Source organism: Phaseolus vulgaris, chromosome 2, assembly GCF_000499845.2.
Source record: "Phaseolus vulgaris cultivar G19833 chromosome 2, P. vulgaris v2.0, whole genome shotgun sequence".
NCBI classification, from domain to species: Eukaryota; Viridiplantae; Streptophyta; class Magnoliopsida; order Fabales; family Fabaceae; genus Phaseolus; species Phaseolus vulgaris.
In genome coordinates, this window is record NC_023758.2 from 20094770 (window position 1) to 20122709 (window position 27940).

Below are 27940 nucleotides of genomic sequence, written 5' to 3' on the forward strand. Positions count from 1 at the left end.
AAACAAAGACAAGTGTATCTTTTATTTTATGATAATAACAAATTAAAAATATAATTAAAAAAGAAGTAGATTTTATAATAATTATTAAAATAAAAAATTATTATAAAATAAATATCATAGTTGTAGAGTTATTAAGAATACCTATTATTAATAAAAAAAATGTACATTCAATTTTTTACAAAATAATTATAAATACCAATCTCTTTATTAATAGTTATAGATAATAATAAAAAAACAACAAAATATTCAATAGATAATAATGAATAAAAGTTTCTTAAAAGTGTGTAAAATAGTATCTATCAGAAGACATTATTAACTTTTTAACTGGACTTTAAATAACAATAGAAAATCAATATGCATTGTAACCCCTCCCCTAAAAGGAAAATAATAAAATACAGGAAGCTCCATTAACTTTTCAAATTAATGTTTGAAAATTAAAATATTTTAAAAACTGTAAACTAGTATTTTAATTATACAACTTTCAAAATAATAATTTTCATAACATAATATGGTATGTACATGGAAGAGTCTACGGAGAGAGGAAGTACGCGGGCATACGAATAGGCACGTCGTGAAGAAGTGAAAGCAAAGAAATGGAACTGAGAACTAATCTGAAAAAGAAAAGAAAGACGGCGGATCTTGCTTTTGGGATTTAATTAAAACTTCAATTATTTATAGTTGGAAAAAAAAAAAGAAGGAAAGGAAAGGAAAAGAAGGTAACACTAATATCCAGGCTGAAAGTGGAACCAGCTCCCGCACTTGCATTGCATTGCAACCACACCACTCCCATCTCTCATCTCTCATCTCACATTTCATAATTCATATTCAATTCCATTCCAATTTCCACTAACCACACACTCTCAGATCTGGCATTCCCGCATATTTCAACCATTTTCTCTCTCTCTTTCTCTGCTGCCTAAACTTTGAGCTTCTTTCTCTCTCTTCCCCGTTGAATTTGGTTCCGTGCAAAGAAGTGCTTCTTCTGTTTTTCCGTGGTGCAGTTTTACTCACAATGTCAGATTTGTTGTTACATTTGCTATTTCCTATTTTATCTTTGGTTACTCTGCTACTTAGCTCATCACCGCTAAAAGTGGAATTAGGTTTTAGCTCTCTTTTTAATATCGTGCTTAAACTGCAAATTCATGCTTACAATTCGCTAATTCACTTGACTAACGTCTCGTGTGTGCTATGAAATTAACTGTGTTGTTGATTGTTAGCTCATTTTTCTGTTGTTTATTTTATATATGTTAGGGAGCAGAACACCTGTGCTGTTTTTTAAGATATTAGGTTTAGAGTTGAGGATATTTGTTAGACGTTCTTTTTATGGTAATGGAATCGAATTTGGAGTGGTTTTATTTGAATGTGAAAATTGAAATATAGTGGAATTGTGACAGTAAAGTGAGGGAAGCTCCAGAGATTAGTTGGGTTGGTGGTTAGTTTATACATGGGCTTGATTTGTGGAAAACTTGATATGCAGACTGCTTAATTGTTCATGGCAAAGTCGAGGCAAAAATTATCAAACCAGGATTCTTCGTTGTCACCTACTGCTGCAAGATCAAGGGACTGGGATGGGCCATCTAGATGGACGGACTACCTTGGAAGGGAAATGACTTCTCCATTGTCGTCTAGTAGCTCCAGGAATATATATCATGATGGGCAGTCTCAGGGCACAACTCCATCCCAATCACACAAGGGTATTAACATGCAGTGGGTTGTCCAACTCACTGAGGTTGCTGAAGGTTTAATGGCTAAGATGTATAGGTTAAATCAACTTTTGGATTATCCAGATCCAATCAACCATGTATTTTCAGACGCATTTTGGAAAGCTGGTGTGTTCCCCAACCTTCCTAGAATCTGTGTGTTGCTCTCTAAGAAATTTCCTGAACACTTCGGCAAATTGCAACTTGAACGTGTAAGAACTGATGTCTGATATGCTTTATATTTTGAATGTTGACTACGGCCTCTGTTAATTTCATCATTTGGGAAGAAAATGGATGCAGATAGACAAGGTTGCTTGGGATTCATTGCAAGATAATGCGGAGCTTCATTTACAGAGCCTGGAACCATGGGTGCAGGTACTATTATGATACTTTTTTTTATTGGCATGTGTTTCCCATTGGTAGCCCTTAAGCAATTAATTGAAGGTTTCCACAGTCCAGTTGCACGCCCTCATTAGACACCAAACTTTTCACATCCCTTCGCCCAATACCCAAGCTTTTAGTTTAATTGATTCATGCACCTCATCTTGCTTTTGCTGGATTAGTTTGAGTTATTTTAATACTATCCAAAGTCTACTTGTCAAGATCTTTCTTTATTCAATGTAGGAATAAAGAATAAACACAAGCCATAACTAAATAGGAATCTTCAAATTTTTATTTGCATTTGATTTCTAGATTTATTTCTTTTTCTTAGGAGGAAAGGTTCACAAGAGTGAAAGAGAAGGCTGAAGCTTGTACTAAAGTCTAAACTTGTTGTTTAGATTTAAAACCTATACACCAAAAGGTTTTTAAGCACACACAAACAACTTGCATTGAGACCCAGGAGAATACTTATACTCAATCAGACTATTATATATACTGTTGAGCAAATAGACTACCGATAGATACACCAAAAAACCAGTTACAACTTTTCCGAATCTTTTTTTTCGTCCAATGATAGTTGCTTTATTCATAACAAGATAAAAGGACGACAAACTACTGCTGCCAAGTGCTAACATCTGTCTATGTTCTTTTGTTTGGAGATTGTGCAGTAATCCTATTGTTCTTGTCTTGTGTAGCAATCCACCCTATACTTTAAAGTACCTTCAGTTTGGCATTCACTCTATGTTTCCTTCACATTATGTTTAATTCTGCTGATGACGTGAGCTACATTTTATTATTAATAAACTAAAATCTTCACACTATTTCTATGTCCAAGCTTCTATCTTGACTATATTTATAGCATAAATAGCTTACCATGCACTCTCATTATTTCTTCATAAATAATTCCTTTTGTGGGTTTGGCAACCTTGCTGCATTCTGAGTATTACTGTTTCTGTGCTTGTAATTTATGATAGGATAACTATTCCTTCCCCAGTTTTACTTCTCCTTTTCTTGTCTCTAATTTTTATTTTTTAATCCAAAAGGAGATGTGAATAGTTGTGATACATAACACTGAACTTGGACCTCCTATTTATACTAATAATCCAGGTTAAGGTACTAATGCAGTACAATTTGTACAAACCTAGCTTAATAACTGTCACAACTAATTAATACTGTATAGATAACGCTTTTAGGGTTAAATTTGAACACCACAACTGTAAACTTCAAGAACAGTGGGGTATCTACAAAGACAATATAGAATCACACACGTCACAAGTCACTAACTATTGAATTTGGGAGATTAGGAGAAAGAAGACGCAAATAATGTCCTAGACTCATGTAGTTGGGCTGTGCAGTTAAATGCAAATTGTTTGGAAAAGAAAGTGTTTGAATTAGGTGAGACCTAACTTTAGTTTGAGGTCTACTCTATTTGACATGTAGACTATGGTAAAAGAAACTTAAGATTAAAGTCATCTTATAATACTACAATACTAGACTTGAACCATGTAATAAAATAAAGAATCATTTTATGGATAAGAATCACAACAATTACATTCTCATAATCTCTAATTATAATAATCAAAACTTTTAAAATACGGAAACAAAAATATTTTGAAATGAATAGGAAGATTTTGAAGATATTTTTTCTTAATTACTATGGAGATATAGAAAATATTTTTATCCTAATAATATGCTATTTACAACAACTAGCGATTAGGACAAAAGTTAGATGCAATACCATAGGTAATGTTCTCTAATTGTAATTTTGCCTTAGTAATATGCATCGACATTTAATGGAATCAATTATTGTGCGGATAATCAAGATGAAATTCCATTATGATTGGAGAATATATGGTATTGTATCTAAGTTTTGTCTAGCATATTAATAAGGAAAAGTAAATAAGAAAAATAGGATGTTGATACCCCATTACTGTTCATGGAGTTTAGAGTAATAGTATTGTCCTTGCAAATATCTCACTTTTTTGTTTTTAGTCCCTGTAATTATAGTTTTGTTTTTATCCTTGCAAATTTATAATGTTTTACTTTCAGCCCCTGAATTTTTTTGGCGACACAAACTCTAATTTTTTTTGTATGTACTAAAACCAGAAAACACTATTATTACGGGACTAAAAACATATTTAACCTTATTTTTAACTTAGAGTAGTACCTTAATATTCTAACCATTCAGGTTTCATTTAACACAAACAAGGATTTGCAACATTGGTGCTCTATGCATTAAGAAAATTTACATTGTCAAAAGTTGTTTAGAAAAAGGCCCATTTCATCTTTATTTTATGCTTTGCATTTATTGTTTTATTTGATCATTCTATGGTTTATGTCCTCTTGCATTTAGCCTTTGTATGCACATCATCAGAAAAGTATAAGTTATATAAAAATGGAGCCGCATCTTCATTCTCTTGCTATCATTGGCCTTAATGAGATATATTATAGGTTTCTTTGTACTCATGATTTATGATTTTGTTCAATAACTATTTTGAATGGTGCCTATGTCAACTAGTCTTGCTTGTTTATGCCATATCTTTTAGATTTTCAATTTCATGTTACCTGAACTGATAAAGTAACGATTCTTTTGTGTGTGCAGCTACTACTTGATTTGATGGTGTTTCGTGAACAAGCTTTGCGACTTATATTGGATCTAAGCAGTACAGTAATCACCTTGTTGGTGAGTCTGAATATTGTTGCAAGGATCTTGAAAGTGGTTTATTTATACATATAACATTATATGATATGTGCCTAGTTCTCTCTTTATTTGAGTCTTGAGTGCAAAAGCTTTCATCATTGACGAATATCAGTGCTAGTGATAGGGATTTGGATATTGTGGGGGGTCTAAGTTCCACGTCGACTAGTACAGAAAGTTAGGTGGAATATTAAGTTTCTCGTTCTCCCTTTTTCAAAAACTTTTAAGGGTGGCTACCCAAGTGCTTATCAATTGTTATTAAAGCTGGTTGTCGATATCTTGAAAAGGACTGCCCGTTGAAGGTTCTTACCGACAAAGAAGTTGAGTTAAGTGTCACTAGGGGTGTCAAAGTGAGCAAATTCGGCCCATATAGGTTCTCTCACCACGGGTTAAACTAAAAATGGGTCAACTCAATTCGGCTCACTTTATGGTGAGCCAAAAAGTTTGCAATCTGGCTCAACCTACCATGGGTTAGTGGCTTAGTTGAGTTGATTTACTTAAGCATGGTTTTTTTTCCTCAACTTATTTATATATTTATTGCAGTCCAATTAACGTGGGTTGACTCAACCCACCTGTTTATTGGAGTACAATCAAGAATGATTTGTCATGGTTAACTCAAATCACCTATTTATTTCAGTTCATAAATGTTGTTGAGTTGAGCAAGGGGATTCAAAGTTCATCAAGAAATGAGTTACAAGTCAACCCACCTCTAAACCAGCTTGAACTCGTTTAACCCACGAGTTAAGTTAGGCAAGTTCATTTTAACCCATTTTATTAAAATTATTCTTTTCAACCCAACTTGGCTTAAACCCATGGTGAGTTGGGTTGTCTCACGGGTTTGATTCCATTTTGACAGCCCTAAGTGTCACTGAGTGAAGTGTCGTTGAGTGTGAGTTGTCGATATGTTGGGTATTTTTGGATATCCAAGTCTCACATCAAGTAGTATTATATGATTGGTGAAGTATTAAGTGTTTCATCACCCTTCCTTAACAACTGGCTTTTTGGGTTGGGTGCTTATGAGTTGGTATGATAAAAAAGTGGTGTCTCATCAAATTTCCTGGAAAGTCTTTCAACTTTTATGAAAGCTTCTATAATTGATGTAAATATAGGATAGGAAATGAGGTATTGTGAGTTTATCTTTGCCCTTTTTAGCTCATTCATCTAAAGTCACCACTTCATTCAAATGGTTTTAATAGTTGTCGTAGCATTCAAAATAAACTAATAAATAATAAGTTAATAATTTGTGTATATCTCTAATAACGTCTCAGTGTTTTGCAGCCCCATCAGAATTCTCTTATACTACATGCATTTATGGATCTCTTCTGTTCCTTTGTGCGGGTTAACCTTTTCTCTGAGAAGGCAAGTTAATTTCCCCTCAAATTTCTTGATTTTTTTTACTTATGAGAAGCTTTTATGTTATTGAAATAATTTTTTGGTAAACTATATGAGAGTAATTATCTAAACCAATTCTCTCATTACAGATGCCAAGGAAAATGTTGATACAAACCTATAACCTTCTACATGCAATGTCAAGAAATGAGCGAGACTGTGACTTTTATCATCGGTAAGAAATTTTTATAAGTTCTCTTGAATTATTGTCTATTTCTTGTAAACCATAATAGATAGGGATGGATGTTTACTTGCACATATGAACCTACTCTATTGTATAATTCAACTTTTAAGAAAATTTATCCACTCTTTCATTAATAGAGATGCATAAGAAAATGTTTCGAACAAATGTTGATGGCCATTTTCTATATGCAATTATGTACTCTTGGCTTGTGTTTAGGGATGACAAAAACCTATACATGTGGGTATTGTTTGAACCTATCCCGATGTTGACGGAGAATACTCAAATTGACCGGACATGGGTATGGGGATCAACATATACATGTCTGACTTATCCCTATTTTAAATTACTAAGAACCCTTAGTTTCTTTGATACTCTACTTTTAAATTTATGAAATTATAATTTCTTAATCGTTATTTGGAGTTGAAGAGAAGAAAATGTGTGCTTTTTTAGCAATAAATTCTTGATAACTATGTTTCCTTTCCTTTAATTTTTATTTTTGTAAGAAAATTATTTAATAAATATTTGGGTGGGTACGGGCATCGAACGAGGATAAGGATGAGACACAAATTTCATACCTGTTGGTTATCGGGGACAAGAATGTGTATAAGTTTTTACTTAGGGCACGAGAGTATAGTTAAACCTGCACCTGTCTCGCTTTGTTGCCATCCCTTGTGTTATTGGCACGTGTGAGTATACAATTTCTTTACTAAACAATAGTTAGTATTAACTATAGGCAAATGAACTCTTGTTAATATATTTGTTTTAGTTAAACAATTATAACCAACCCGTTTAGTTAATATAATTGTTTTTTGAGACAATTATAACCATCCTGTAACTATTTTGTACTACAAATAAATCTTTGTAATCAAAAGTCTTGGTGGAAATGTATATTTTCTCAATTCAATAATATATAAGTTTTCATTTCTCTCTACATAATTTTTAAACAACCTAGATCATTGGTTTGAGAGTGATAAAACAAGTTTTATTTCTTTCTGCTCAGAAAATTTAGCAACATCATTCCTTGTAATAACAATATCATCAACACAGACAACTAGATAAACACATTTCCTAGGAGAAGTGTGACAATAAAATTCTGAATAATCTGCTTTACTTCATTTCAATCCAAATTTCAACATCACGTGGCTAAATGTTTGATGGTGAAGGACATGAGATCTTTAGATATAGTTAGACTGTTTATAGAAGAATGAAGCTGATGTTTCTCTCGATGAGATAGTGTAGGATGATTTTCTTCTTGGCGGAATAGTATAGGATGGGCAAAAGGAAAGGGTAAAACCTGTTGAATAGAAGTAATGTGTTTTTCAGAGGATGAGAAAAAAGGATCTCTTTAAAGAATGAACATTAGAAAGCATGTACCTTTTACTCTTTGGATAATAACATTTTTTTAATCTTTTTTTGGAGAGGATAATACCGTAGAAATACATTTAATAGCCCTAGCAGACATGTTATATAGGGCAGGAAGAACATCCTGACCAAAACATACCCAAAGCCTTGGGGAGGGACATGACACAAGGATCCATATGGAAAAATGATTGAGGGAGAAATTTCATTTTCAAGTGCAGAAAATGTCATCCAATTATTAAAAAGAAAAGCAATTAGAGTTACATCACCCCAATGATGTACATGAATGTTTGCAGCAAATGCCTGTTTTTTCATAGTGTTGAGGTGTAGGAGAACATGTGGATTGATGTAAAATGTCATGTGAGGATAAGAACAAAGAAAGCTTAGAAGAGAAGTACTCCTTGGCATTATCACTCCTAAAAATTTTAATTACTTTCCCAAACTGATTCTTGATTTCATAGAAAAAGAACAGGAAAATAGATTAAAGTTTAGGTCTATTTTTCATTAAGTATACCCAAGCACATTTAGAAAAATCATAAAAAAATGTTACAATATTTAAAACCAAAAGATGTTACACGGTTTGGACCCAAATATTTGAATGAATGGTAGTAAAAATTGAGTTGCATGTTTTTTTAGTTTGCTTGAGAAAAAAGACCTTACATGTTTGCCTAACTGACATTATTCACAGCCTAACACTTTAATTTCCTAAGACTTGGAACCAGAAGTTTCAATTTTGACGAATTTGGATAATAATCCAATTGATCATGAACGAGCTTTGGAGACAAAACAATAACTCTAGATACAAACTCAAAATAGGAAAGACCCTGAGTCTCGTCTTCTTCTCCAATTATCTGACCTATACTACATTCTTGAATGACAAAAGAATAACATTAAATGTAACTGATCAATTTAAGGACTTGGTCAATTTACTCAAAGGGATAAGGTTGAAAGGATAATCAGTGATAAATAAAATAGAATAGAATTTAGATTCAATGAAGGGGAAAGAGAAACTAGACCAATTCCTCTGGAAGCAAATTTGCATCCATCAGCCTGCATGTGGTATTTTGAAGCCCGATTCAAAATACAACACCTATTTATACTCGGGCCATTATACAATAAAAAAAATCATGAACTGATAACAATTGAGGGGTTAAATGGGCAAAATACAATTCCTATTGAATGGAGGAGAAAGAGAAACTAGACCAATTCCTCTGGAAGCAATTTTTCTTACATCAGCCTGCATGTGGCATTTTGAAGCCCAATTCAAAATACAACTCCTATTTATACCGAGGCCATTGTACAATAAAAAAAATCATGAACTGATAACAATATAGGGGTTAATTTGGAAAAAGTAATCCTTTATGGGCGGAATTGATAAAGGATAATGAAATTAATTTACACCAGTTTTGATGTGTAAATTAATTTATTTTTTCCCTTACCATTTCACCCATTTTTTTATAGCAAATAAATGTTCATTATTTTAGTTGTAATGTGTTTCTATCCTACTTTACAGTTTGGTCCAGTTCATTGACTCTTATGATCCACCACTGAAAGGCTTACAGGAAGACCTAAATTTTGTGAGCCCTCGTATTGGAGAGGTTAGTTTCATCCTTTCCTAATTCAATATTATACAAATAATTGCCAGTACATATGGTAAAGAAGTCGAGTACGTTTTCCAGTCTTCTAACTAATTATTTTCTTTGTGATTCTGTCTTTTCATGATTAAGTTCAATTTATTTTCCTCAGCCTTTGTACTTTTTAGGAGCTGCATTAGTTGGTCTTAAATCTTGTGGAAGTATGTGAAATGTTTGCTTTTTATGGAGATAACTGGGTTTGTGATACTTTGTTTCACTTGCTCGAGATGGACAATACTATATTGTTGATTAAGTTATATCACCTTATCCACTTCATTTGCTTTGGAATAGAAACTGAGCGTTTGCTTTCTTTGTCATGTCTTGTATAAGGAGAACCATCTACAATCTTCTGTCGCTTAAAGACTGTCTTCCACAATCTCTTAAATGTTAGATATAAATAAAAGCATTTCCGTTCCTCCACTTCACTTAAATGTTGGTCATTTGGGTATCCAAGCCTCTTTGACCAAGTGGTCAGGAGTTTGATCGTTGCCTCCATCTTTTATAATTAAATTAAATTAAGTTTCAGTATGACGTAAAGTTTTCCCTTCACTCTATATTCCAAGTTCGAAGAGGCTTGTTATTGACAGATTAAAAACAATGCTGGAGCTCTACTTAAAGGCTCAAACCTTTTGAAGATTTGGTCCAACAGTATACAATATCAAAATTGAATTAATCATTTCAGCAGAAGTCACATTGTTGGTATGTTCTCAATCGTTTGGTTCCTTAAGTTAAAATTGAGACCTAGAGAAGACTGCATATGGCATTTGTTAAATGTAAAATCTCAGTACACTTTCTTAATAGTATGCTTCTGCTTCCAAATATATTATGATTTATTATCCATGATAACTTATTCAGTTACTTGTAATTTTATCAAATGAATAAGATATGTTCTCTAATTCAGAAAAAGAAGATTCAACACTTCAGACCTGGTTTTAACTATTTACATTATTTTTTTTTCACGTAAAGAATTGTTTTCTTAGTTAACTTCTTTATGGGTGAAATGCTGTATTTGGCAACTTAATAATATATTGGTGCTGTGAAATTGATAGATTAGCACATATTAGGGCCTGTTTAGACAAACTTCTCTGCAAAAACTCCTCGGAGAGAAAAATAAGAAGAAAAATTATGAAATTGATTTGTTTTTAAGTTAAAATTAATTCACATTTTTTAATCAAATGAGGAATGTTGTTGTATCACTATCCTTACTGACTGCAACCTAACTAGGTTAGCACCCTAGTCTGTATCAATCATCTCTAGTATTTCCAGACACTACATATATGAAAGAAAAATAAATACAAAAGTTGAGGGGCCTAACCAAACCCACAAACAAAATCTAAACTAATCAATATTAAAGGGAGGAACACCTTCCCACAAAAATAGCACTGACTTTTAATCCCAAAGGAAGCTGGACTGTCATCAGCACCTCTATCTCCTTCTCTATAATATGTTATATATGAAAATACATGTTTTAAAATCTCCATACACTTCATCCATCTATTCTTCAATCTCCAAGGGATCAGATCATGTTTGGAAAAAGCCATGATCAATGTAGAATCACTCTCTAACCTTATAAATCTCCATGCTTTCTGATGAGCAATTTTAGTAGCATGAATAATTCCCATAGCCTCTGCCTCACGCTGAGCTAACCTGAAGAGATATAGAGAAAAACCCCATATTCTTTGCTCTGAAGATTCCTCCACAAGCGGAAGTATTTAGATTTTTCATGTATGCTCAATGTTTATTACACTTAATCCAACCATCATCCAAGGGAAATCAATTAAGTTGAACAATCTTGTGTTCTTTCTTTGGCCTGCAAGCAATAGCAAACAATTTCAAAAGCTTAAATTCTTTTATAGTTTGTAGAAGTTCTTTCATATAGCTTGTCCAGATTTTATTTTTAACTTTGGGCATAAACTAATTTTAATCTATAGAGAAGTTAATTTCATTTATTCTTATTTTTCTCTCCTAAAAGTCCTTACGTAGAAGCTTATTTAGAGACACCCTTAGAAATATTTTGATTTCATTGTTTCCTTGATTCTTTCGTAGTTTTCATAGATAGCTCCTTTTAATTCATAAACTTTAGAGATTGATTATGTAATTCATGTATATAAGTATTCTACAGGATGTGATGTAAATATAATGACAGTTATTCACTCCCTAAAGTATTGCCATTAGAGGATTTGTTTTGATAAAACCCCAAGTCTCACATTGACTAGAGGTAGTTTAAAAAGAGTATATAAAATGATATTAAAACCCCAAACCTCATAAGCCGATTTTATGGATTGAGTTAGGCTCAAACCTAAATTATAAAATTATATTAAAACCTATTCTTGATTCATTAACAGACCACCTACCATACTTATCTACACACTAAGTACAATAATGGTGGGTGTGAGGATGTTCATCATTGAGAAAAACACAAGTCTCACTGTGACTAGAGATAAAACTTGAAAAGAGTATACACGTGGGGGTAACCCATATCTGTAACCAATTTTGTGAGGTTGACTTGGGTCCAAACCCAAATTATAAATTTTGATATCTTTTTTTCCAGGTGTTGGAAGCTGTGGGCCCTATTATATTTCTATCAACAGACACAAGGAAACTTAGAAATGAGGGATTTTTAAGTCCATATCATCCTCGTTATCCAGACATACTCACAAATTCTGCTCATCCACTGGTAATGTATATTTTTGTTAGTAAACCGTCTTGATATCGACTTCTTAAATTGATAACTTTAATTGCACTAATGCTCTCTTTTCATTTAATTCTGCAGAGAGCTCAAGATCTAGCAAATGTAACTGCATATCGAGAATGGGTGTTATTTGGGTATCTAGTCTGCCCTGATGAACTGCGCCGTGTCACTAGCATTGATATTGCTTTGGTAAACTTCATGCTTCATACCTGTACTGAGATACCTACATTGTGAAGTATGCAGTGTACTGAAATTGTTTGCTTTTACTGGGGCAAAAACACTACCATGTTAATATAATTATTGAGATTTGAACTGGTGACCTTCTAAACAAGAAAGCCTTATGTGCCCAACCATGTATGTTAATATTATTAGTAGATGATATTTGGAAAATGGACCCAGCTGAACAATTTGTGGTCCTTATATGTTTTCTTTATCCATGTAGTGATGATACTTCTGAATAAAACAATGTGGATGTAGCTAGGAATCTCTTATTGAATGAAGAACAAAGTCTCTGTTCTGTACTAGTAGTAAGTGCAGATTGAGTGTTGTAAGAATGTATATCCCTGAGAAATTAGAGAGACTCTGGACTATCCTGTTTAACAATTCTAAGCCCCAAATGACTTAATTCTCTCACCCTCCTGATACATATAGTAACCTTCTTAATTAACTATTACAAATCCTCCTAATTAACTCCAACTAACTTCTGTTTACAATTGGTCTTGGTTATCTTCTGGTCCATTACTTCTCTACTTAAAATAGACCTGCTTAACTTTAGGTCATACAGCAAGACAAAACTTTCACCTTGGCCTTAAGGTGAAAATCAGGAAAAGCAGATTTCAAGGGAGTGAGCAAGTCCCAGGCATTCTCAGTCTGGCAACCTTTTCCATTTGACTTGCAATTCCATTGCCCCTGCAGCATTTATTGTATTTGAAGTTCATGGGGTTGCAATGCTAATTTCCAGTCTCTAGATAGCTTGGTTGGTAAAGGCTGAGGTTTGCAACTCTTGACACAGCCTTCTTTAAAAGACATTTGAAAAAATTGTGTTCTCTTCTGTGGTGAGGCAATCGCGGAAGGATATTTGTTAAGAATGCTATAGAATATCTCATCTGGTCTTTTTTAAATAATATAGATGTAATATTTTTTGGTGTTAAGTCATGTGCTTGGTAAGCCATACAAATTACTTAATTTAAAAAATAATAAATAAATTTAAATTAAGTAATTGTATAATTAAAAAGTTATATATAGATTTATTATAGAGAGATAATAGTGGGATGGGTCAAGTTATAAGGGTGAGGCTCTAAGTCCACTAGAAAAAGTGTTATATTGTATTTGTGTGTCGAAGTCCAAACAAACAAACAACTCCTTAATAGCCACTTCCAAACCAACATTCACAAGTTTGAGATATAGTTTTATTTCAGATAAAAATGACACTCTTTACTTACTAATAATCATCCAAATGTTGTCATAATTACGATAAGGTCTTATATTGAAGTAGTGTGGGTTTTAGTTATTCTAAGTATACTTCCTAAGTTCTGTTTGGCCCTGGTATTTCAGGTTGTATTGAAGGAGAATTTAGTCCTCACATTATTCAGAGATGAGGTAATTTTTTCTCATTGACTTTAGAATAGTGTCCTTAGCTACAGCAGTTGACAATATGTAAATGAATACACAGTACATTCTTCTGCATGAGGATTACCAACTGTACGTTCTTCCTCGAATATTAGAGTCTAAGAAGATGGCAAAATCTGGACGCACAAAGCAAAAAGAGGCAGATTTGGAGTATAATGTTGCAAAACAGGTTGAAAAAATGATAAGGTACATATAAAATTCCTGTTCAAATTTAATGTCTCACAGGATATGAGAGATTGAGATAGTCAAATTTTGTGAGTTGTCCATGACTCTATAATTATCCAGGTTACTTTTTTCAGTGATTTGGTGACAGAATTCTAAGTTGTCTTAGAATAATTCTGAAAACAGCTATGCATTCTAAAGGCTTGGTACTTATTAATTATTGTCCATTTTGTGGACATGCCTTGATTATTTGATGCGCTTAGAATTTAATATAATAGAAGGGAGCAAATTTTGTGGTATCACTAAAAGCCTTTACCATTTTGATAACTGCTATGCATCAGAATTTGATGAACTTGACCATTTTTCGGTTGTAGTTATTCTGTCAATGTTAGGATTAGGGAAGTTTAAGATTTCACACTTGGGTGTTTCATTTTACAGGATTCAAGGTTTTTGTAGCCTCTATAGATTTTGGATGTACTTTTTTATTTTATTTTTGGGGTTTGGCACAAAGTGGTTCACTTAATAAAACTGAACTAAATGATGGCCTTCTAAATTCATGGAGACAACAATAAAGAATCAAATATTCTTATATTTTTTGAAGGAAAACTTTCTGTGTTGTTATTTGTTATGTGAAATCACTCTTTCAACTCTTCTACTTTTTTATATGAATATTTGTTATTCTTTTCTGGGTCTTTTCTTGTCATTTTTTATGGTCAATCCTCCTTACTATCACAACTGACAGTGCTCATCGCAAAACTGTTTGACTTTTTCAGTGAAGTGCATGAGCAAGCAATATTATCTTGTGATGCTATTCATCATGAAAGGAGAATTTTATTGAAACAAGAGATTGGGAGAATGGTGCTGTTTTTTACTGATCAGCCCAGTCTGTTGGCCCCTAACATTCAGGTGTCTTTCTTTTTGCATTTTGAAGCATGAAAAAAATGTTGACTCAGACATTTTGTTACTGAAACTTTTGGTATTGTCATGCTTGTAAATATTCTTGATTTGATTTTATACAAGTGCATATTATTACATCTATTCTGTGGATTCATATATTAAGAGAGTATAAATCTTTAGAAAAATTACGAAAAAGGAGCTCTAGAAAAATATTTCTAGTTACTCAACTTGTTAACAGGAGTGTTTTTACTGTGAAACCACTTAATTAGTTATCAACCAAGTGGATAATTGTTTCTAAAATGTTCTACAACTAATTTTTATGTGTAATTTCCAGGTGGTTGGCATGCATATGTAGACACTTAAAAGTTAGTGTTAGGCTGTTAGCATGTTAAATTAGTGGGCTTTTACATATACATTTCTAGACTTGTCTTTGGTGGACTGGTATGCTAAATTCAAATAAAATTTCGGTCCTGGGAATTTGAACATAGTACTGGAAGTGTCTTTAGCTTTGTAAATAGTTATGTAATTTTGTTTTAGTATTTCATGTATCTTCACTTCTTAAAATATTCTGTTTGAGAGAATTTAATCTTTTATGCAGATGGTGTTTTCTGCCTTGGCTTTAGCCCAATGTGAAGTGATATGGTATTTCCAACATGTAGGAGTTGCATCATCAAGATCTAAAACTACTCGAGTGGTACCAGTTGACATAGTAAGCTTTTATCTCTTACTTTTTTATTGCCTTGCTTTTAATGAAACTAATGCCCTTTTATAAGAAAATCACAAACTTTTTCAATGTTAAGGTACAATATATATATATCCTTAATAATAAAAGCCATCCTCGGCAATTTTAGACTACGAATGTATACATATTATAGAAAATACGGGAGCAATAAAATTAACCTAATTTCAAGAACTAAGGTAACTAAATCTTTACAAATAAGGAAAATAAATATTGAATTATTCTACACATTCTCAAGTCGGGACATGCAATTTATTATTTTTGGAGATTTCACAACTAGAGATATATCCAAATTATAGTACATAAGTGGGTGTAAATCTCACCTTACAAGCTAGTTTTGTAAGATTAAGTTAGGTCTAAAGTTTACATTCTAAGATGGTATTGGCTTTTATCCTAATAAGGTTTGTTGGGCATACCATACCACCCATTATCGGACCAATACCAAACTATTTATAAATATCTTGTCCCACGTTCGAGATGTTCAATTCTCGACATGAGGGGTTGTATTGGAGATCCTGCACTGCTAGTAATGTGACCAATTATAATATAAGTGAGTACAAACTCTACCTTATAAGGCGATTTTGTGAGGTTGAGTTAACTTAAAACCCACTTCCTAAGAATTATCTCCAACTTACATGTAAGATCTTGGAAGTGCTTATGCATGAAGTCTTTTGGTCAATACATTTGTCAACTAAAGTTAAAGGGAAACATGTAGTAACTATGAGAATAATATATACTTTTTCCTTGATGAAATGCTAGTTCATCACTATTTTTTGTCCTATCATGTTGAGTTGGATTGTGTGCAATATTGATGGTAGACTTATTGTTGCAAAAAGGCTTCATACTTAATCTTGATATCATCAAGTATAATTTTGACCTACGACAGTTCACTAATCCCTGAACCGCGATATTCTACCTTTGCACTAGTCCTCACAACCATATTTTTCTTCTCACTCTTCCATGTTACCATATTACCACCCAAAAAACGTACCTTGAGGTAAATCTCCAATCACATCAAACTTTACATAGTCTACATCTGTACATAGTTGCATAGACAATTTTCCCTGCTTTTCGCCATCCCTGTGTGCATTGAAAGGGAAGAGAAAGGGGAAAGAGTCAAATTTGATATAGGGACTGCGTCATGTGAAAAATATGTCATCTATTTGTAATGGACATGAATAGTTTGAAAAATGCCTTTATTTGCCACTTTATTAAAGGGCTGTCACTGGGTAACAAACTCTTGTCTCTAGTTTTCTTTTACCATGTAGTTGGAATCTATTGATAAGGTGGTTGACTTGAAATTTCATGATCATGTTTTCAGGATCCAAATGACCCAACAATTGGATTTCTGTTAGATGGAATGGATCATTTATGTTGTTTGGTACGCAAATACATTGCAGGTTAGATTAGCTTTATGTGTACTGACTTATCCTGCATTAGGGAATATGTACTATCTTTGGTCCTTTATCCAAGAAACAATTACGTGTATCTTTTTTTGTCCTAATTAAAAGAAATATAACTTTGATTTGAGATGTATTAATTGCTAATTTTCTTTTATACCCTTAATTTATTATGAAGTCTATTGATGAGGCACTCCCGAATTCCTATGCAAGTAGATGCATTCATTGGCTTGTTAACAAATTGATGCTACACTAGTATATCGTTTCTCTTTAATTTATTTTTAATGGATATTTTGGTTGTTAAATGTTGTTTCATTTTGAGTGCAGCAATTCGAGGTTACTCATTGTCATATCTTTCATCCTGTGCTGGAAGGATCCGGTTTTTACTAGGAACTCCCGGAATGGTGGCTCTTGATATTGATGCTAGCCTGAAAGGACTATTTCAGCAGATCGTTCACCACCTTGAAAACTTGCCCAAACCACAGGGTGAAAATATATCTGCTATCACTTGTGACCTGTCGGTATGTGAGACATCTGTAGTGGCCATTTTCTAATATCTTAAGTGTGGGATGGGATGTGTATGCTTTTTGGATTACAGTGCTTTACAATCATTGATATAAATATTCTTGCATTGAGTTAATAATTCTCAGAAATTGGGGTAGAATAAATTGATTTCAAACATTTATGCTACAAATACTTCAGTCATATATAGAAGGCTGGAGAGCTAATTTAGGAAATACAATAACAGACTTATTTAATTAGATCCCTATGATTCAGGGATATAATCAAGGATATTTCCCTTAGTCACTTTAACTGTAATATGCTAAGTATTAAGAATGAAGAAAATAAATATAGGATTGATATCCCTTGTGTAAAATACACACATAGGGGTGTTTATTTATAGATAAAAATAATAACAGAATCAATAACATAATAACATAATAATATAAACTATGGGCTAAGCTCGTTACATTCAACTTTCCCCCTCAAGCTGGTGCATATAAATCATATGTACCAAGCTTGTTACAAATATAATCAATTCTAGGTCCTCGTAAAGATTTAGTGAAAATATCTGCTAATTGTTCATTCGAAATAACAAATTCAGTCTTGATGTCTCTAGGCACAATCTTTTCTCGAATGAAATGACAATCAATCTCTATGTTTGGTCCTTTCATGAAAGACGAAATTTGAGCTAATATGAAGGGCAACCTGATTATCACTTGAGTGTCATTTGATTGACTTCTCCAAATGGCAATTCTTTGAGTAACTATTTAAGCCAAATATGCTCACAAGTAGCTAAAGTCATAGCTCTATATTCCGCTTCGACATTAGATCTTGTCACAACATTTTAGAAGTTAAATTAACAGCAATAGGAACACAATACCCGAAAGTGGATCTTCTATCAGACGTAGATCCTGCCCAATCGACATCTAAATAACATACAACTCTAGTATGATTATTGTGACCGTATAACAAACCTTTTTCAGGAGAACCTATAATGTATTATAATATACGAATAACTACATTTCAATGATCAACATATGGTGAATTAAGGAATTAACTCACCACACTAACAACAAATGAGATATCTGGACAGGAGTGACCGTAAGATAATTCAATTTTCCAACTAATCTTCTGTATTTCTCAGGATCTGAGAGAGACTCCCCCTGACTAGGTAGGAGTTTGACATTAGGGTCCATAGATGTCTCAACAAATTTTGAATTCGTTAATCCAGTTTCCTCCAAAATATCCAATGCATACTTCCTTTGAGAATGAACAATACTATTGATTGTGCTACCTAAATCCCCAAGAAATATTTGAGTTTGCCAAGATCTTTTGTCTGAAAGTGTTGACAAAGGTGTTGTTTTACCTGTAAGATGCCATGGTGATCATTGCCTGTAAGAACAATGTCATTAACATATATTACGAGATAGGTACACCTAACAATCGAGTGACGGTAACAAACTAAATAATCTGCTTTACTGCGAGTCATACCAAACTGTTGAACAACTTGGGCTAAATTTTCCAAACCAAGCCCTGGGAGAGTGCTTGAGATCCTATAAGGATTTGCTGAGACGACATACCAATCCAGAAAACTTCCTTGAGCGACAAAGTCAGAAGGTTGCTCCATATAAATTTCTTTTTGTAAATCCCCATAAAGAAAAGCATGGCATTCAGTTGATATAGAGACCATTGTTGGAGAGCAGTCATGGCTATGAAAGCGATCTGAAGCCATCTTTGCTACTGGAGAAAAAGTATCACCATAGTCTAAATAAAAAATTTGGGTATAACCCTTAGCCACAAGATGAGCTTTGAGACGATCAATAGTACCATCAGGACCAATTTTGATATCCAAAACCCACGTGCAACCAACAAAAAATTTCCCAGAAGGTTAAGGAACAAGGTCCCAACTTCCATTATTCTACAGTGCACTCATTTCATCAAGCATGGCCTGTCGCCAATCAGGATGAACATCACCTACAAACTTTGGAATGGACACAAAAGAAAGATGAAAGAGAAGTGGGAAACAATATAATGTGGAGAGGATTTATGGGTCGAACGTATATCTTTATGGATGAAAATGGGAATATCAGGTTCAACTATCGGAGCCGAAAGGGACGGAGGATCTGGTACTAGAGGAGAGGCATCTTGTGGACGATGGGATGACTGACGACGACTGTAAACTTGAAGAGGTGGTGGAGGAGGAAAATCTTTAGGCACACTAGATATAACAAGATGATCAAAGACAACTGGAATATATACTTGTTTAGATGGAGACACAAGTGCAAAAGATAAAGACTTAAAATAAAATAAAAAGAAGACTCAATGAAGGTGATATCTGCAAAAATGAAATAACGGTTAAGAGAGAGTGAAAAACATTTATATCCTTTTTGAGATCTAGTAAACCCTAAAAAAATACATTTATGTGACCTAACAAATAATTTATCAAGACCAAGACAACAATTGTGAACATAGCGTGTAAACCCAAAAACTTTAGGTGGTAAGGGATGAAGAGGTTCAAAAGGAAATAAAGTAGAATGAAGAGTTTTATTCTCTAAAATCGAAGATGACATACGATTAATTAAATAACATGCACTAAGAATAACAACACCCCAAAAACGTTGAGGAACATTTCCATAAAGTAACATAGTACGAGTAGTTTCAACAAGATGTTTATTCTTGTGCTCAACCACTCTATTTTGTTGAGGGGTATAAGCACATGAGGTTTGATGAAAAGTGTCATGAGATTTCATAAAAGTGGTAAAATAAGGACAAAGACACTTACGAGCATTATCATTGCGTAAGATTCAAATCGAAACTCTAAATTGATTTTCAATTTCGTTATCAAAAGATTGAAATCTAGAAAACAACCCAGAATGATATTTCATTAAAAATAACCAAGTACATCTTAAATAATCATCAATAAAAGTAACAAAATACTGAAACCCTAAATTAGACTTAACACGACTTGATCCCCAAATGTCAAAGTGAACTAAGGCAAAAGCGGATGAAGCACATTGTGAGACACTACTAGGAAAAGAACTGTGACTTTGTTTACCTAAATAACACGACTCACAAGACAAACTACTAGGAAAAGAACTGCGACTTTGTTTACCTAAATGACAGGACTCACAAGACAAACTAGACACTTTGGACAGACTTGGAACAAGGTGTTTCATCTTGGTAAGACTAGGATGACTTCGCTAAGCATGAATGAGAGATGGAGAATCCATAATCGTGCCAAGATGTGGAAATGTTCGTAGGTGGTAAAGATGATGAGACTCACATCCGGTGCCAATCATCCGTCCTGCTGTAAACAAATAGAATCTTTGGTAAAAGAAATAACACAATCAAGGGAATGAGTTAGATGACTAATGGATAATAAGTTAAAAGGAGATTCAGAACATAAAGAACATTATCAATAGATAAATAAGGAAGATGAATAGTACCAACACCTTGGGATGAGACCCTAGAGCCATTGGCCATGGTAATGGATGGTAAATAACCGAAAGTAAACAAGGAAGAGAAAAAATATTTATTACCAATAATATGATCGGTGGCACTTGAGTCAAGAACCCAAGGACCAAGAGAATTGAAGTGAGTAAGGCTAGCAAAAGGTGTACCTGAATGTGCAACAGAAGCAATGAAACCAAAGTTCTGACGATCCTCTTACCATTTAAGAAATTCATTGAAAATTGCAAGCTGGCCTGAGATATCAAATGAAGTAGGGTCCATAGTAGAAGGTTGCACAGGAACAAGCAACTGCAATAGCTCTAGGAGGACTTGTGATGCCCTTTGCTTGACTTGGAAGGGCGAGTGAGATCATAATGTTGAGAGATTAAAGTAGAAAAGTCATTAACTGAAAGAGGTATATCAGTGATGTGTTTACCCGATACACACAGAAGGGTAGAACAAGTGAAAGTAAAATTGGGAAGCACAGGAGATCCCAACATTTGATCACAGACATGCGAATAATCATCAGGAAGGCCATGTGTGCCCAATAACATGAGGAACTTGGACTGTTGCTCTAGTTCTTGAGAAGGAGTGGAGGCAGAGGCAACAATTCATTAAAATCATAAAGAGCATGTAGTTTACATAAATATTCAACCATTGTACCTTTAAGACGTTTGGGAGAAACAAGGGTAAAGAGATTTTGACACACTATAAAGACGAGTATGATTGGTGTATAATAACTTCGCCTATTTCCAAACTTCTGAACATGTTTCAAAAACACAAATTTTTTTAGAGATGAGTGAATAGTAGATTTAATAACAATGCATAATTGAGCATCAATTTTCAACCAGCAAGAAGCCGCATTTGCAATAACATTGCGAACACATTAGGTAAGATGATCAACATAATCTTGACTCTTAAGCCATAATTTAATAATTGAGGCCCAAATGTCATAATTAGTTCCATCCAATTTTTCAATAGAAAGATGAACATTGACATAATTAGTTTATATAGATGGATTGGCCATATTGACATTTGAAGAAGCCATAGATCCATTCGCTGGCGACACAGTGGTAGGAGACGAATCAAGTCTAATGGTAGGACACGAATCCATAGATCTAGTTGTTGTCCAATTGGTGACAACGGTGGCAATAGCAGCAGCCAATGTAGTTAAAAACGTGAGTAAAATTGCAAAATCGTACAATGCATTTGAGATGATTGATAGCAATGAAGGCTATTGTCTATGGTTTTGGTATGCGCTGTCTGAGGTGGCTCCCAAAATTTGAGATCTCTGATACCCATCTTAGAAATTAGAGTAGAATATATTGATTGTATACATTTATGCTAAGAATACACTAGTCATATATACAAGGCTAGAATGCCAATTTTGGAAATACAATAACAACACTTATTTAATCAAATCCCCATGATTCAAGGATATAATTAGATCCCTATGATTTAGTCATATTTCCCTTATTAATTGTAATATGCTAAACAAGGAAATAATAAATGCGGTTACGGACAATAATCATAACCAAGATGCCACTTGCTACTTTTGTAGAATTTATTTCATTCTGAATATTTTGTGCACATCATTTGCTTATAAACCAAGTCATTGGAATTGTAAAGAAGAATAGTTGAAACTCATGCTAGAGTAGAATTTATTTCATTCCGAATGTTTTGTGCACATCATTTGCTTATAAATCAAGTCATTGGTATGGTAAATAAGAATAGTTGAAATTCATGCTAGAGTTCTTATGCATGCAAAGTTTGTATAGCCCTTTTAGTGTCAGACCCTTAGTTTCTAGTTTTTATTTGTCATTTCTCTTTATTTTCTAGTCATAGACTACGTAATGTGTTAAGAGCGTTCCTTACTATTTTCAGGATTTTCGAAAGGATTGGCTATCAATTTTACTGATAGTCACATCTTCACGTTCATCCATAAACATTAGGCATTTGGAGAAAGCTACAGTTTCCACTGGCAAAGAAGGATTATTGTCAGAAGGGAATGCTGCTTACAATTGGTCCAGGTTTGTATCCACAATTTTAATTTCCTTACTATGCCATTCTGATACTTATTTGAGGAATTCATTAATCAAATGATTAACTGAATCTTTAAAATCCGCTTTCTCCCACCTCCCCACACCATTTATAAGAAAATGAGATTTACCATGTTAGAGGAAAATCATCAGCTTTTTGTGTAAGATCGTATGATTTTACAATCATGAGCGTTGGCTGTGTTACAAGCACAATGTCAATAAGTATTGTGATTTTGTGAGATTGCAATGGCAGCTGTGCAAAATTGTGGGTTGTTCTGTCTTCGTGTCTAGGAAATTTTTTATGTTTTCTGACCTGTGACCTATTGTGACCCGGAATGCTCTGCTCCTGAAAACCCTAAATCTTCCAAAACAGACAACTTTACTTATCAATAGCGAAAATGTTTTTGCAGATGAACTTAATTTAGTTTGAATTAGTATATTGAATTGAGGAACATAATGCTATATCTTTTTGCTGAAGATTTCTTGCTTTCTGCCCTATAATTAAGTTGATTTTGTATCCTCATTGTGTGCTAATCAAATAGTTTCTCTGACTATTAGTAACACATCACAAGGATTCATCCCTGCCCCATTGTTGTACTAGGAGGATATCTTGATTTTGTGTCATGTATTCTCTTCTCTTTTATAATTTATATATATTACTAGAGGGCCGTGTGTAGAATTATGCTTTTAGATTATGGCTTGTATTATGCAATTACTCACATCCGTGTAAATACAAATACCATAGCATGCAGCAGAGTTAGAGATTCCAGACAATTTCTCTATACATAATAAATTAAAAAAACTTGGAAGATATAATTATGGCATAGTGATTCTCTTTTATGCAGATGTGTAGATGAATTGGAATCCGTACTTTCAAAGCATGGTAGTCTTAGGAGGCTGTATTTCTACCACCAACACCTCACAGCTGTGAGTGCCCATATTCCACACCCAACTTATTTATTTATTCAGTTTCTCTAGAATGAATGATGCCTAGTTTGTACGCTAAGACGTTAACCTTAGGGTATGGATTTAAGTTGCCCCTTTATTTTCCATTTTAACCCAAACTATGTTCCTATAATAGGTTTTTAGAAACACCATGTTTGGTCCAGAAGGGCGTCCTCAACACTGCTGTGCATGGCTTGGGATTGCTAGTAGTTTTCCTGAGTGTGCATCTCCGATTGTTCCAGAAGAGGTAAAAACAAATCCTTGAGAGCAGTTTTACTTTAACTCTCAAGTAGTGATCAACATTAGTAAACCGTTACTAACGCCTTTTGATGGAGGCTTGGAGTTACATTTTGCTTCCTTTATGGTGGTATTTTGTTGCTTTCTTTTGCTTACTTGAATACTTGATCTGCAAATATTCAGAATATTTACTGCAATGCAATCTTTTATTTTCATTAATATCTTTGTTGAAGGAAAATGGAGAAACTTATCATTACAAAAATAAAAATAGATTTAATGTTGCTTATGGATCTGTTAAAAGTGGTGGATTCACATATAAGGCTTCATAAAATTTCTGAATAAGGAGTTCTGAAATGTTCTGTTTGAAACTACATAGTAATTGTGGATTGTGATTTCACTGCAAATCTATACTTCTCTTATCTCATCAGTAGTAAAAACTCAAAAAGTATAAATAATGCCAATACCTTTGAAAAATGAAACCTCATATTGACTTAATAGTCATGTAAACTTCCATTTCCTACTTCCTGATTGATCATTAGGTGTTATATGTGATGATAGCAAGATATGGAAATATTGAACTAAGGTCGTGACTGTAAATTTTGCTGCAAGCAGGTTACAAAAATTGGCAGGGATGCTGTTCTTTATGTTGAATCTCTGATCGAATCTATCATGGGAGGATTGGAAGGATTAATAAATATTCTTGACTCTGAAGGAGGATTTGGTGCCTTAGAGAATCAGGTAAAAATACTTTTAGCTAACAAGTTACCTCCATTTCTGAAAGGTAACCTTTGGATTTCATCAGCTTCTTCCAGAGCAAGCAGCTTCGTATCTGAATCAGACGTCAAGAGTTTCCATTCCATCATATAAATCTCCAAAAGGAACCGCTGGTTTTCCTTTACCTGGCCATGAGAGCTTTCCTGAAAATAATGGTTCTATCAAAATGTATGTCATAATAATCCCATCTAAAATATGTATGAGTAACCAATAATTATATTCTTTTAATTTGTCTACTGTTTTTAACGACAGGTTAGAAGCTGCAATGCAGAGGTTGACCAATTTGTGCTCAGTTTTAAATGATATGGAGCCTATATGTGTTTTAAACCATGTCTTTGTACTGAGAGAGGTTAGGAATGGATTTTCCTTTTCTTCCTCTTTTTTCTTCTTGAGATTTACTTATCTGTTGAAAACAGTCAATAGCGCTATATTTGCACAAAATTTGGCCAGTAAAAAATCTATGCTTGAATGGGTAACAATTATCAGCTCTTTTGAAGAAACTGTGTATCATGGTCCAGTGTAATATAACTAAAGCAGTAAAAGATGTCATGATGTTTTGATATGCAAATCCAGGAAGGATTCTAAAACAGTAAAAATATTATAAAGATATTTGTGTATGATAGAATGGAGAGAAATAGGAACAGGGTGAGTCTTTTGTTAATGGAAAATGGAAATGCGCCTTATTTTTTGGATATGGAAACATACAACTAGTAAGGGATGTTTTCCTAGTTTTATTGCTTAATATCAGGGTTTCTGAATAAAGGAGGTTATGTAAGAAAACATGCATCAAGGTTGTAAAAGATGTTTTAAAATAGCATAAGAAAGAGGTATTTCTATTTTTGATTTTTTTTTATGGAAAATCCATGTTTAAATATATGAATTTATTCTTTTCTCATTTTCATTAGGCTGATTTAAAAATTCTTCTTTGTGAAATCTCATAACTCTAGTGTAATTTTCGTGAGGAGCTGTTTCTTATTGATATATTGATTTTGGTAAATGATGTCCTGCCTCTCACTCCTAGAACCTAGGGATCGAGCTTAGAAATTTTGTCCTACAGTGGTTGTAATCAAGGAAGAACAGTAGGGAAATAGTCAAGTCAAGAACAGTAGAAATGGAGGTGGATAATGCAACTTTAGGTCTAGAACCCTATAGAGAGTTTCAGATGTAAAAGTATTGTTATAATGATAGCTAAATCTGCTTACCAAAGTTCCCCTGAGCCTCTTATTGATAGAAGTTTAAGCCAAGAGCCCTAGAAACCTTCTATCCAAGTCATGTATCTAGATTGTAGTAGTATTATGAAATAAATAATGGCCCGGAGGCATCACACTGCAATGATAATGATTGGACATTGGTTGGAGTTAGATCTTCTTGTTGAAGATTCCACATCGACTAGAGATTGAGACAATTCATTGTATACAAGTGGGGGCAAACCTCACCTCATAAGCCGGTTTTATGAGGTTGAGTTAGGTTTAAAGTCCCCTTCATAATATGGTATCAGAGCCATTTCGAGCCTATCCTAGCGAGTGTTTGTTGGGCTTATCAGGCCACCCGCTATCGGACCGTTATCGAACCACCCATCATATGTTATCCCACACAGGAGCTGTCACTCTCGGCGTGAGGGAGGGGGGTGTGTTGGAGATCCTACATCGACTAGAGATTGGGACAATTCATTGTATATAAGTGGGTGCAAACCTCACTTCATAAGCTGATTTTATGAGGTTGAGTTAGGTTTAAAGTCCACTTCATAATTTTTCCTTTCAGCAATCCCATTTTGTTAAGGAGTGTCCACACAAGTTAATTCATGAACAACTCCATTTTTCTGGAGGAACTTGGAAATATTTTGGTTCACATATTCTCTTTCATTATCAGAACACAATCTCTTAATTGGACTTTCAAATTGTGTTTAAATCATTTTGTAAAACTTTACAAACAAGTGAAAAACTTCAGACTTATCTTTCATGAGGAATATCCAAGTAACCTGAGTAAAATCTTCAATAAATGAAACAAACCATTTTGCACCCTAGATATTAGGAATAGGTGAAGGTTCCCATACATCGGAATGAATAAGATCAAAAGGTTTAGAACTTTTATTGCCATTGGGAAGAAAAGTTGCTTGATGGTGTTTAACAAACTGACAAACATCACAATGAAAAGACTCAGCAGACACTTTTGTAAATAAAACAGAAAATAAGGACTTTAGGGTACTAAATGAAGGATGACCAAGACCTTGCACCAACATCATTACAAGTGAGGACAAATATTTTGGAAAACAATATTAACGAAGGCAACAAGAACCTGTCCTGGTCAAACAACAACTTCATTGAAACTTTTGAGGACACCTGTGAGAACTCATACCTATGAGACTCTTGAGGACACCTTAAATACTGCTTTTGAACCTAACCTAAATGATTTACCTATTGCCTTGAGAAAAGAAAAAAGATCTTGTGCCAAATATCCTATATCCCAATTTGTGTCTATAGAAAAACTTTCTATGTGGCATCAGAGTTTTCTTTCTGCTATTGATTCTATTAGAATCCCTACATCAGTACAAGAAGCCTTAAAAGATGAGAATTGGATTCGAGCCATGAATGAAGAAATGAGCACATTAGAAAGGAATGAGACTTGAGAGATTGTAGAGAGACCAAAAGATAAGAAAGCAATGGGTTGTAGGCAGTGTTATCACTTATTGGCCATGGCGTCGCCATGGTGGATTTCGGTGGCGGAATTCCAGACCACCGCCACAACAAGGCGGTGGCGAATCGGATTTCGCATGGCGGCCCATGGCGGAGCGGTAACGGATATCGGAGATATCCAAAATATCGGTAAAAATTGTTGGCAGCGGAGCTTGAAGGAGTTGATGAAGAAGAAGGGCGGCGACTGATGAAGAAGAAGGGTGCAAAAGCCCTAACCCTAATTTCTAAGAGAAAAAGGTTTGGGCCAAAGGCCCATTTCATATTTAAAATAATAAAAACTTTAAAATTTAAATTAAAAATACTAAAATTTTAAAACTGACTTGTGGCTCTGAAGGCAATCCTAATTTAAACACCTTATTAGTATGGCTTTTGGCCCACTATTTCAACCTTAAAATTTTAAAAACTGACGTGTGGCTTTTGGGCCTATTTTGGGC

The 27940-nt window shown here is 33.9% G+C and overlaps 1 protein-coding gene across 4 annotated transcripts in view; it reads left to right on the top strand.

Annotated features, from left to right (window-relative positions):
- Positions 1–498: 498 nt before the first annotated feature.
- The window catches only part of LOC137810873 (protein NAP1), a 31407-nt gene continuing 3965 nt past the window's right edge, over positions 499–27940 (top strand). The window contains exons 1-21 of one of the 4 annotated variants that reach the window (XM_068612351.1): positions 499–1014; positions 1478–1912; positions 2001–2075; positions 4684–4764; positions 6058–6138; positions 6261–6343; positions 9225–9309; positions 11897–12022; positions 12119–12226; positions 13592–13636; positions 13710–13852; positions 14602–14734; positions 15324–15434; positions 16786–16864; positions 17192–17385; positions 22703–22848; positions 23703–23784; positions 23939–24049; positions 24652–24777; positions 24842–24981; positions 25066–25162. In XM_068612351.1, coding sequence (XP_068468452.1) covers positions 1493–1912; positions 2001–2075; positions 4684–4764; positions 6058–6138; positions 6261–6343; positions 9225–9309; positions 11897–12022; positions 12119–12226; positions 13592–13636; positions 13710–13852; positions 14602–14734; positions 15324–15434; positions 16786–16864; positions 17192–17385; positions 22703–22848; positions 23703–23784; positions 23939–24049; positions 24652–24777; positions 24842–24981; positions 25066–25162 — 2466 coding nt within the window. In that variant the 5' untranslated portion in view covers positions 499–1014; positions 1478–1492. Of the gene's footprint in view, positions 1015–1477; positions 1913–2000; positions 2076–4683; positions 4765–6047; positions 6139–6260; positions 6344–9224; positions 9310–11896; positions 12023–12118; positions 12227–13591; positions 13637–13709; positions 13853–14601; positions 14735–15323; positions 15435–16785; positions 16865–17191; positions 17386–22702; positions 22849–23702; positions 23785–23938; positions 24050–24651; positions 24778–24841; positions 24982–25065; positions 25163–27940 lie in introns of all 4 variants that reach the window. The other 3 variants (XM_068612352.1, XM_068612354.1, XM_068612355.1) reach the window with 3 other exon arrangements.